Source organism: Betta splendens, chromosome 9, assembly GCF_900634795.4.
Source record: "Betta splendens chromosome 9, fBetSpl5.4, whole genome shotgun sequence".
In the NCBI taxonomy this organism is placed as follows: domain Eukaryota; kingdom Metazoa; phylum Chordata; class Actinopteri; order Anabantiformes; family Osphronemidae; genus Betta; species Betta splendens.
In genome coordinates this window covers 4,149,644-4,161,192 of record NC_040889.2, presented here as the reverse complement: position 1 = coordinate 4,161,192, position 11,549 = coordinate 4,149,644, and the positions used below count along the sequence as shown (strand labels likewise).

The 11,549-nt window shown below is 50.8% G+C and overlaps 2 protein-coding genes across 7 annotated transcripts in view; both read right to left on the bottom strand.

Annotated features, from left to right (window-relative positions):
• Positions 1-11,549, bottom strand: part of LOC114861302 (NACHT, LRR and PYD domains-containing protein 12-like) — a 103,457-nt gene that overhangs the window by 2,646 nt on the left and 89,262 nt on the right. For 4 of the 6 annotated variants that reach the window (XM_055511356.1, XM_055511353.1, XM_055511354.1 and 1 more), the window contains 3 exons: positions 1,675-1,848; positions 1,060-1,233; positions 58-104 (listed from right to left, as the gene is read on the bottom strand). In XM_055511356.1, the coding sequence (XP_055367331.1) occupies positions 58-104; positions 1,060-1,233; positions 1,675-1,848 (395 nt within the window). Of the gene's footprint in view, positions 1-57; positions 105-1,059; positions 1,470-1,674; positions 1,849-2,311; positions 2,486-11,549 lie in introns of those variants that run through there. The other 2 variants (XM_055511358.1, XM_055511357.1) reach the window with 2 other exon arrangements.
• On the bottom strand, positions 2,801-11,544 carry LOC129604553 (calphotin-like). The gene is made up of 2 exons (XM_055511364.1): positions 4,108-11,544; positions 2,801-4,005 (listed from the first exon to the last, which is right to left on the bottom strand). The coding sequence occupies exon 1, from the start codon at positions 9,211-9,213 to the stop codon at positions 5,584-5,586; it is 3,630 nt and encodes a 1,209-aa protein (XP_055367339.1). The 5' UTR covers positions 9,214-11,544; the 3' UTR covers positions 2,801-4,005; positions 4,108-5,583.

The window sequence follows — 11,549 nt, the reverse complement described above, 5'->3', positions numbered from 1 at the left end:
GGAGATGATTGAATGTTGCTGCTTTGTTATGATCACTCTCAATAAAAACACACTTACACTTTCTTAGACCTGCTCTTAACCAATGAACTCCACCAGGCTCCACCCTAAAAGGAGGATAAGAGATCATTCACACAACTGGTTCGAACTGATCCACATGATGAATCACTGTGTGTTGTTCTCTGTAGTTGGCATTAGTCCTGTAACATTTGATAAGCTTTAATTGATGTCAAGAGGATGCACAAATACTCTGGAACTAACTTTCATTGCTGTAAACTTTTAACAGTTGTCAGTGTTGTCAGATAGGAAATGAAGAAGTGTCGTACATTAGCTTTAAAATGATCGTATTTTAACCCAAACTATCGTACGAACTATAAACAACTTTAAAAATCACAGTGCTTTTATAAACAACACTATTCTATGTCCACATTACCTTTTTTGCCCTCCTCCCACCAGAGGGTGATTACTGCTGTGTTTGCGTTTGGTTTCCTATATCAGGTGTTTTCTATTTCCTCCTCAGTATGTGATGCATTTAAACCTTCCATCTGTGTGTTTAGTTTGCTGGTGTGTCCACCAATCCCCATGACTCCTTGTCCCGCTCTCCTGTTCTCCAACCTCTGGCTTTATTCTTCTTCTCAGTTTGTAGATTTTGTGTACTTTGTGCCAACCTGGAGCTTGTGCCTTTGCAGCTGATAGCTCCCTTGCTAGTGGATTTGTTTAGTTTTTTGGCGTTTTTCCTCCTGCTTCAACTGTGATTTTGTTTTTGTGTTTTGTTAGTTCTAGTTCTTTACTAGTGTGGCGGATGCCACTTGTGATCCACGAATGGGATACACCTAGCGGGATCTTGACGCTGATGTCACACCTATAGTACAACCTTATAAGGAAGATGTCAAAGTGCCACCTGGTAGGATGGACGCGTGATCAAGATGATGTAGGGAGCGCAGAGCGCGACAACAGTGTAGCAGCCATGTCTGATTGTTGGTCCTTTAATAAACCCTGATGTTTGGAATCCATCTGTTTACCTAAAACACTCAGAGTATGCTTCTGTATTTTTTACCATACCTGAGAGTGTCCAGTTTCCAATGTGGATTCTTCAATCCATCAGACAGCAGCTTCACTCCTGAGTCTCCTGGATGATTGTAGCTCAGGTCCAGCTCTCTCAGATGAGAGGGGTTGGAGCTCAGAGCTGAGGCCAGAGAAACACAACCTTTCTCTGAGATCAGACAACATGACAGCCTGAACAGACACAACAAATCAGACAAAACAGACAAAAAAGACTTTAACTTATTTGTTCAAATCCCAATTACACATCATCACAAATCACAAGTCACACATTACACGTCCAGTGTAACTAACAGAGAATGTAGGTTTGGCTTAGACTTTCACTTTTAGAATCCAGCAATTTGTCAGTTGATTTGAATCATAGTTTGTAAAGGATTTTGTAAAACCAAAGTTTCCTGGTTTGCTTGTGTCTGAAAAGAGAAACAAAGTAATTTCAAGTAGTTTTAATATATCATTCCACACTGAAGACATTATCTATTCATAAAGATAATGTGGTTCTCTTGTTATGCTTAATAAAATGGGGTAGTAAACTAGCATTTTGTTCATATATCTGACAAGATCATATTACTGTGACTCTCCAGAACCTCAGATAATGTCATGTTAATGAATCCTGACCTGAGACTCTCCAGTCGACAGTGAGGACTCTTCAGTCCAGCAGACAGTAGCTTCACTCCTGAATCCTGCAGGTCGTTGTTACTCAAGTCCAGTTGTCTCAGACTAGAGGACTGAGAGCTGAGAACTGAGGACAGAGCTTCACAGCTTCTCTCTGACAGGTCACACACACTCAGTCTAGTGAGCAGACAATTCAAGAGCACACTTTAACGATTTAATGTTTAGATTTTGTCATTGTTACTCTCAAAACCCTTCCCTTGCATTCAAAATGTCAGATTTGCACCCGCCAATAGGAGGCCAGGGCTGCTGCCAAACGACAATATTGCTTACTTTTCCTAAGTGGAAGAGAAGCAAAGTGACTTTAGAACAAGTCTTTTAGGGTCCGTGTATGATGCTACTGTATGACTGGTTAATTTTCAATTCATTTTTAATAATAAAAAAAATATTTTAAATAAATTTATTCATTTTAATTAATTATTATTATAAATTTATTATTTATTTATTAGGAATTAATTTTCCATTATTTATTTTAACGCAGTACAGAGAAAACACAAGTCAGAAAACACTGTCAGGTGACTTCCAAATTTAGTTCCTAAATTTAGCGATATCACCCCATATTTAAAAAATAAACTAACTTAACCTGAGAGTCTCCAGTTTACAGTGTGGACGCCTTAGTCCAGCAGACAGTAGCTTCACTCCTGAATCTTGCAGGTTGTTGTTACTCAGGTCCAGTTCTCTCAGACTACAGGACTGAGAGCTAAGAACTGAGGACAGAGCTTCACAGCTTCTCTCTGACAGGTTACAGCCACTCAGTCTAGTGAGCAAAAAGTAAAAAAGTAAAAGAAAATATATATATATATATACACATTATATTACTATGTTTCAATCTTATTTAAACATAATACAGAATTAATGATTAGTTTGTAGTCTCCACAAAGTCCCCAATCCACATCTTGACAGATGACCTGGTAATGTCTGTGTTGAGCTAACTCCTTTTCAGAGACAGCCCTATCACCCTATGCACCCGAAGATAAGGAGAACAGTGGCACAACAGAAGTGTTTGTTTAACATACAAATCACCCATCTGGCCCCAGGATCCTATGTTCAACATCTAAGACCACAAATATGCTTGAGGAAGACACATGTTTAATTCTGCTCCAACACTTCTTTCCAAGGCTCTCCACCAGCACAGGGAGATAACAGCCGTGAACCTTGTATGCGGACTGATTAGGGATGGAAAGGGATTTCATTCCGAGACTCATTCTGAGTCAGATGTACAAGAACCTTCAACTGTCATGAAACTGATGCCATTGTGTTCAGTAGTATTCAGTAAAATACCAGAGAGAGTCTCACAATGGAGAAATTTCCATGTTACAGCAGCAGTACAGAACAAGAGCAGAGTAAAGATTATTTACAATTAAAAAAGTAAAAAAAAAGTAGCCCAGGACAGAGCTGGACTTCTTGATGACCCTTTCCAGTCTCTTCCTGTGCCTCACTGTGATGCTGCTTTTCCAGCAGACCACACCGTACAGGATGGCTGATGCCACAGAGTCTTCAGGAATGGCCCCGTCACTTCAAAATCCCTGCATTGATCAGGAGGTAGTTCCACTGGTACCAGTTCACAAAGTCCTGAATCAGTCCTCTGTACTCTGCATTGTCATCATTGGTGATCATGCTGACCATCGCACAGATGTCGGAAAATTTCTGCAGAACACAGCTGTCCGTGTTGTGTCTGAAGTCTGACGTACGGTATAGAAGGTGAAGAGGAAATGGGCCAGTACAGTCCTCTGTGGGGTCCCCACACTGCAGATGAGAGTGTCAGACACACAGTCCCTGGCTCTCACAAACTGTGGCTGGTGTGGACCTCCATCTCACAGAGGTCCACACCAGCCTCCTCCAGTTTGTCTTTCAGAAGCACCGGCTGGATGGTGTTGAAGGCACTGGAGAAATAAAAAAAAATTGTGATCCTCACAGTGTGGCCAGGCTTCTCCAGGTGAGAAAGAGCTCAGTGTGGGAGGAAGATGACAGCACCCTCTACTCTGCCAGGTCTAGAGCTGATGCCATCTGGTCCGGCTGCTTTTCTGGCCTTGATTTTTCTGAGCTCTTTTCTCACTTGGGTGCTAGAGAAGGAAACTGGTGACTCAGGGAGTGACTCAGTGTCAGAATGGTGTGAAGTGGAGGAGTGTTGCTAGGATGAGTCGTAGGTCTGCTGGGCTGATGGTGCTGGACTTTTGTGTAGAGGTGTGAAGGGCTGTGGGGGGTGGTCCAGTGTTGTAAGGTCTCAAAAGGTTTGGATGCAGCTGCTGGGGTGTGTGAGTGAATGCTTGGTCAAACCTATTGAAAGTAAGTTCAGGTTGTTGACCCAGCTCAGGACCCCCTCAGTCTGTAAATGTGTGGAGCTTTGTAGCCAGAGATGGTTTTCAGGCCCCTCCATACCTCACTAACGTTGTTCTGCTGCAGCTGCTCCTTCATCTTTCTCCTGTAGCTGGCCTTCTCGTTATGTATTTTTCTCCTCAGCTCCTTCAGCTCCTCCCTGTCCTCTGATCTAACTCTCTCTTCTTTAACATCAAAGGTGACCCACGGCTTATTATTGGCGAAACACTGTACCACCTTGGAGGGTATGGTGTTTTCACAGCAAAAGTTAATATCGTCTGTAATACAGTCTGTGATGGCGTTTGTGTCCTCCCCATGTGAGTTACAGAGCTCCGTCCACACAGTGGTGTTAAAACAAACTCATTTCCTGTCTTACTCTCGTCGCAGCTGCTCACATCCCGGTTCACTATGCACACCTGACAATAATCTAGCAATCAGACTCTGTACTTAAGCACCACCTCAGCCCTCAGTCAGACGCCCGATTGTCGAGTCTTTGTACTACTATCCAGCGTTCTAGTGATTGTCTCATGTTGTTGATCCTGCTTGTCTCTGACCACCGATTCACCGAACCTGACCTGTTCCTGTACCATCGCTTGGATATTGACCTTTGCACGACCGTCTGACCAGTGAGTTGTCTAGTCCTTACCTGTACCGTCGCTGAGCTTCTCCGTGTATCGAACCATTGCCTGCTGTCACGGACTCAAGGTAGCGGACCCACACGCACAGCGGAGACAAGGCTCAGTGCACAACAGGGTTTATTCGAGCTTGTGGTCAGGCAGGCAAGGGTCGGTACACAGGTAGATCATCGGTAGCAGCACAGACGAGGATAAGGCAAGCGGATGTCAAAAACAGGCAATGGTCAGACTCACACAGGCAGACGGGATTATCACAGGCTGGGCTGGAGACGTGGTCAGGAACAAAACAGGATCAAAAGGCACGGCAAGGTAAAGGTAAGAATGCTGGAAAGTTGAACGGGTGAATGAACAAACAATCTGGCAAGGTGCTGGGCTTAGAGGTGGTGCTTAAATACAAAGTGAGTGATGACTGATGAACTGCAGGTGTGTACAATGACCGGGTGAAGCAGGAACAGCTGTGATGTAACGTAAACCGGAAGGTGAAGCTAGAACCAAAAACAGAGACCGGGAGATTACCAAAATAAAACAGGAACTACTGTGCTAAAACGGGACACAACAAGAAACAAAACCTCAGATTGTGACAGTACCCCCCTCCCAAGGGCGGATTCCAGACGACCAAAGGCAAAAAAACCCCCGAGCAGGGCGGGCGGAGGGAGGACCGGCGGAGGGCCAGAACAAAAAACAACCCGCACGGAACAACGACAGGGCGGGCGGAGGGCGGCACTGGGGGAGGGCAAAAACAGAAACCCCCAACACAACAAAACACACGCCCGAACACGACAGACCAGAGGACCCCCCCGAAAAACAAAACAAGAACGAGTCCCATAATCAAGAAGACAACATGAATGTCCATGAGACCAGAACAAAGTCCATGACCAGGAAAACTCAGAGTCCAGGAATCCCCTCACGGCGGGTGGAGACGAGGCGAGATCCTGCTCAGCCGCCGCTGAGGCAGGGTGGCACGCCTAGTGACCTTGAGCTGGGCCAGCGTCCACGGGGACCACCCCGAACGGCGATGTCCTCCAGGCGGACGCCGATCCTGAAGATTGAGGGGTCGAGGCGGACGACGCCGCAGGAGGCAGCGCCATCCAGGCAGCAGGAGGCGCCGAGGGCGAGACCACCAGTCCGGCAGCCGAGACAAAGACGAGGCAGGAACCAGAGGCGAAGACAGACGTGGAGACGAGGCAGGAACCAGAGGCGAAGACAGACGTGGAGACGAGGCAGGAACCAGAGGCGAAGACAGACGTGGAGACGAGGCAGGAACCAGAGGCGAAGACAGACGTGGAGACGAGGCAGGAACCAGGGGCGAAGACAGACGTGGAGACGAGGCAGGAACCAGGGGCGAAAACAGACGTGGAGACGAAGCCGGGAACAGACGTGGAGACGTGGCCGGAGCCGGGCCACCAGGAACCGATGCAGACGTAGCCGGCCCCGGGCCTCCAGGAGCGGAGACGAACGTGTCCGGGGCCGGACCACCAGGAGCTGAGGCGAACGTGTCCGGGGCCGGACCACCAGGAGCTGAGGCGAACGTGTCCGGGGCCGGACCACCAGGAGCTGAGGCGAACGTGTCCGGGGCCGGACCACCAGGAGCTGAGGCGAACGGGTCCGGGGCCGGACCACCAGGAGCTGAGGCGAACGGGTCCGGGGCCGGACCACCAGGGGCTGAGGCGAACGGGTCCGGGGCCGGACCACCAGGAGCTGAGGCGAACGTGTCCGGGGCCGGACCACCAGGAGCTGAGGCGAACGTGTCCGGGGCCGGACCACCAGGAGCTGAGGCGAACGTGTCCGGGGCCGGACCACCAGGAGCTGAGGCGAACGGGTCCGGGGCCGGACCACCAGGAGCTGAGGCGAACGGGTCCGGGGCCGGACCACCAGGAGCTGAAACGAGCGTGGCCGGGACCGGACCCCCAGGGGCTGCGACGAGCGTGTCCGGGACCGGACCACCAGGAACTGCACCTGCACACATTGGCACAAAAACCACAGGGACCAGGAGCGGGCCGACCACCTCCGGGGGGTCGGCAGGAGGCGGAGCTGGACCGACCTCCTCCGGGAGGTCGGCAGGAGACGGAGCTGGGCCGACCTCCTCCGGGAGGTCGGCAGGAGACGGAGCTGGGCCGACCTCCTCCGGGAGGTCGGTAGGGGCTGCAACAGACGCTGCGGCAGACGCTGCGGCCGGAACGACCCCCTCCTGGGGATCGTCGGGGGCTGCGGCCTCCGAGGGGCCGACAGTGGCAGGAACTAGAACGGCGTCCTCCTCAGAGGAGCCGACAGGAGCTGGGACTAGAACGACCTCTACTTGGCCGACAGGAACTAGAACGGCGTCCTCCTCTGAGGAGCCGACAGGAACTGGGACTAGAACGGCCTCAACTTGGCCGACAGGAACTAGAACTGCGTCCTCCTCTGAGGAGCCGACAGGAACTAGAACGGCGTCCTCCTCTGAGGAGCCGACAGGAACTGGGACTAGAACGGCCTCAACTTGGCCGACAGGAACTAGAACGGCGTCCTCCTCTGAGGAGCCGACAGGAACTAGAACGGCGTCCTCCTCTGAGGAGCCGACAGGAACTGGGACTAGAACGGCCTCAACTTGGCCGACAGGAACTAGAACGGCGTCCTCCTCTGAGGAGCCGACAGGAGCTGGGACTTGCACTTGATGTGACTGAACTGAGGCTTGAGCTGGAGCTGGGGCTTGCACTTGACGTGACTGAACTGAGGCTTGAGCTGGAGCTGGGGCTTGCACTTGACGTGACTGAACTGAGGCTTGAGCTGGAGCTGGGGCTTGCACTTGACGTGACTGAACTGAGGCTTGAGCTGGAGCTTGGCATGGCTGAGGTGAGGCGTGAGCTGGAGCTTGGCATGGCTGAGGTGAGGCCAGGGCGGGAGTTGCTGGGGCCAGTGGTGCAGCCAGAGACGCTGGGGCCAGTGGTGCAGCCAGAGACGCTGGGGCCAGTGGTGCAGCCAGAGACGCTGGGGCCAGTGGTGCAGCCAGAGACGCTGGGGCCAGTGGTGCAGACTTAGACGCTGGGGCCAGTGCGGGCTGTGATGCAGACTTAGACGCTGGGGCCAGTGCAGGCTGTGATGCAGACTTAGACGCTGGGGCCAGTGCAGGCTGTGATGCAGACTTAGACGCTGGGGCCAGTGCAGGCTGTGATGCAGACTTAGACGCTGGGGCCAGTGCAGGCTGTGATGCAGACTTAGACGCTGGGGCCAGTGCAGGGTCTGATGCAGGAACGGGTGCAGACTTAGACGCTGGGGCCAGTGCAGGGTCTGATGCAGGAACGGGTGCAGGCTCTGATGCAGGAACGGGTGCAGGCTCTGATGCAGGAACGGGTGCAGGCTCTGATGCAGGAACGGGTGCAGGCTCTGATGGGGGTTCAATGAAACCCAGGGCCTCGCGCAGCGCAGGCTTCCGGGCGATGAGCAGGGCGGCTTCACGGAAGTGACGCTCCTTGCTTACCGGGTCGGTCTCTGCCTCAGCGGAGTTCAGCCAGTGTGCAAACAGGAACAGGACCGGAGGGGCGCATTGGGCACGGATCCGCAGGAAGATGCTGTCTGGGATGCCTGCGATGGAGATGGGCATGTCGTATGATGGGGCGAGAGTGCCCTCTGCTGGCGAAGGAGGCAGTCTGATTTCCGTGACCGAGTCTTCTGGAGCCTGGACAGGGGAATCCGGCTGTCGTCGACGCCGTCTGGGCCTCCGGCGACTAGCTGTGGGCTTCACCTCCTCAACCGCCAGGGCTGAGGCAGGGGCTGGATCCACGGCACGGACGGGATTGGGCTGGGGAACCATGGCGGTAACGTGGGCATGGGCTTGGCTGGACTGAGCAGCGACAGGAACGTGAGCTTGACTAGACTGAGCAGCGACAGGAACGTGAGCTTGACTAGACTGAGCAGCGACAGGAACGTGAGCTTGGCTGGACTGGACGACGACAGGAACGTGAGCTTGGCTGGACTGGACGACGACGGGAACGTGAGCTTGGCTGGACTGGACGACGACAGGAACGTGAGCTTGGCTGGACTGGACGACGACGGGAACGTGAGCTTGGCTGGACTGGACGACGACGGGAACGTGAGCTTGGCTGGACTGGACGACGACAGGAACGTGAGCTTGGCTGGACTGGACGACGACGGGAACGTGAGCTTGGCTGGACTGGACGACGACAGGAACGTGAGCTTGACTCGACGGAGCAGCGACAGGAACGTGAGCTTGGCTTGACTGAGCAGCGACAGGAACGTGAGCTTGACTCGACGGAGCAGCGACAGGAGCGCTTTCCGGTGCAGCCGGAACAGCTGATGAGACGCCGGCGGGCGCCGCGCGCAGAGCGCGTGCCAAATCCCTCCGTACTGCCTGGAGTTTCTCAAAAAGTGTCTGCACTCCCGGGTAGTCAAGCCACCAAAATTCCTCCTCCAGGATAGCGATCGCCTGTTTTATTACGCGGAGCCGCGCCTTCAGACTGGGGGCTTCCGCGTAATTCCTCGCGAGCTCCCCGAAGCACCAGCGGAGGTCCTCCGGCAGCCTCGAGCAGGTAAACACCATAGCGACTCTGCGTTGTCCGAGTACACAATAACAAAAAATCCGATGCAAGACGCCGGCTGGGTCCGAGTGTGGCCAGATTGTACTGTCACGGACTCAAGGTAGCGGACCCACACGCACAGCGGAGACAAGGCTCAGTGCACAACAGGGTTTATTCGAGCTCGTGGTCAGGCAGGCAAGGGTCGGTACACAGGTAGATCATCGGTAGCAGCACAGACGAGGATAAGGCAAGCGGATGTCAAAAACAGGCAATGGTCAGACTCACACAGGCAGACGGGATTATCACAGGCTGGGCTGGAGACGTGGTCAGGAACAAAACAGGATCAAAAGGCACGGCAAGGTAAAGGTAAGAATGCTGGAAAGTTGAACGGGTGAATGAACAAACAATCTGGCAAGGTGCTGGGCTTAGAGGTGGTGCTTAAATACAAAGTGAGTGATGACTGATGAACTGCAGGTGTGTACAATGACCGGGTGAAGCAGGAACAGCTGTGATGTAACGTAAACCGGAAGGTGAAGCTAGAACCAAAAACAGAGACCGGGAGATTACCAAAATAAAACAGGAACTACTGTGCTAAAACGGGACACAACAAGAAACAAAACCTCAGATTGTGACACCTGCCTCCTGGACCTGATCTTGCCTGTTACTTGCCTGTACCTAAATACTGAGCCATTCTGTGTATGACCTGGATTAATTGACAACGTTTGTGCAATAAACCCCGATTCACTCCTCAATACTCCTATGTACTGTGCATGTGGGTCCGACACCTGCCCAAGTCTGACAATTGGATGCTAAGATCAAGGCAACACGGAAATAAGTTAGCCAACTATCAGAATTGCAAAAAGACATGTCAAAGAAATATCACTTAAGAAGTTCAAAAAAAGGCATTGGAGACTGATAAGCAAAGGCTCAAAGCATGGGCTTCATGTAAAGATTCTAAATGCAAAGATTCCCTACAAAACTTGGCATAATTTCAAATGCACAAAACTGCGTAAGTAGATATGTGCAGTACTGTATCAATTGCTACTAAGTACGAATCTATGCATGTTCAGCAACTAACAGGAAGCCTCTACATTAATAATCCACCGACTAGTGTTTATGCTGAAGACAGGATGATATTTGGGGGCACACAGGTTCTGCGCAACAAGAATTAATATTAGGGTCACTAAATTATTTACTGACCAAGAAGCCACCAATCTAGTACCAGCTTCAAATCTAATCCCAACCACACTGTTCGTTAAAATGAATGGATTATCGTTAAACCAGGCATCGCACCACAGCGTCACTGACTGTAGCTGCATCTGGGCATCACAGATAATTTGTACATTGATGAAATAAAAATGTTTCCTGTTGACTCATGTTTCATCCTGTGACGGTGCTTTTATAGCGATGTGTCCAGTTGAAGGGTTCAATTACATTAAGTAAACGGGCTCTCGCTGCAAACTGCACTATAATGTTGCCCTCATTAACCATTGTATGGAAACTTGATATACTCTGCTGACATACAGATTGCAGATTGCATCCCACAGAGGTGGCATGGTCGTTTTTACATGGTTAACAGTTTCCTAATTTCACCACTTAGTGTCTCAATGAACCAATAACTGTAGAAAAGTCCTCATGCCAGCTAGGGAGCTACCGTAGATCTGAGACATCTGACCATAGGCGAAGATTTGTGCTTACGTCCAGTAATTACTCCAAGTGATGTTGTGCTTGGTGAATACGGTAAGCACCAGAAACCAGAGGAGGAGGGGAAGGAAAAGGAGGAACCCTCATGGAAGGACAAACCCCTGCGCGGTATGTACCACGAGCAGACAGAAGAAGTGGCTGATATCGACCAACCCTACCAGTGGCTGGACTAAGCTGGACTGAAAGACAGCACAGAGGCGCTAATCCTAGCAGCACAGGAGGAGGCTCTGAGTACCAGATCGATAGAGGCTGGGATCTATTATACCAGGCAGGACCAAAGATGCCACAGAAACAATCCAGCACATAACAGCGGTATGTAAAATGCTAGCAGACAGAAAATACATGGAATGCCAAGGCGCCGGCATAGTGTACGCGAACAAGTGTGCTGAGCTAAAAGTCCAAAAGTCCAAAAGGGACACATCCAAAGATGGCTTGAGATACGCTTCTCTACAATTCAGAGTAATTGGGGGCAGGGCCTAAGACCGCTGCAGCGCTCACTTAACTGAAATCAAATAGAACTGGCGGGGACAGAAAATTTGAGAAAGTTAAAGGTGTCTTACATAGATATTATGAATTTATATCTCTTACGAACGGCAGAATTCAACGATCCAAAGTCATTTGGATATATATATATACTGTATAAATATAGTACTTA

Bases quoted from the DNA above. Each gene is read 5' to 3' on its own strand.
- LOC129604553 (XM_055511364.1), bottom strand. From the start codon at position 9,213: ATGGTGTTTACCTGCTCGAGGCTGCCGGAGGACCTCCGCTGGTGCTTC.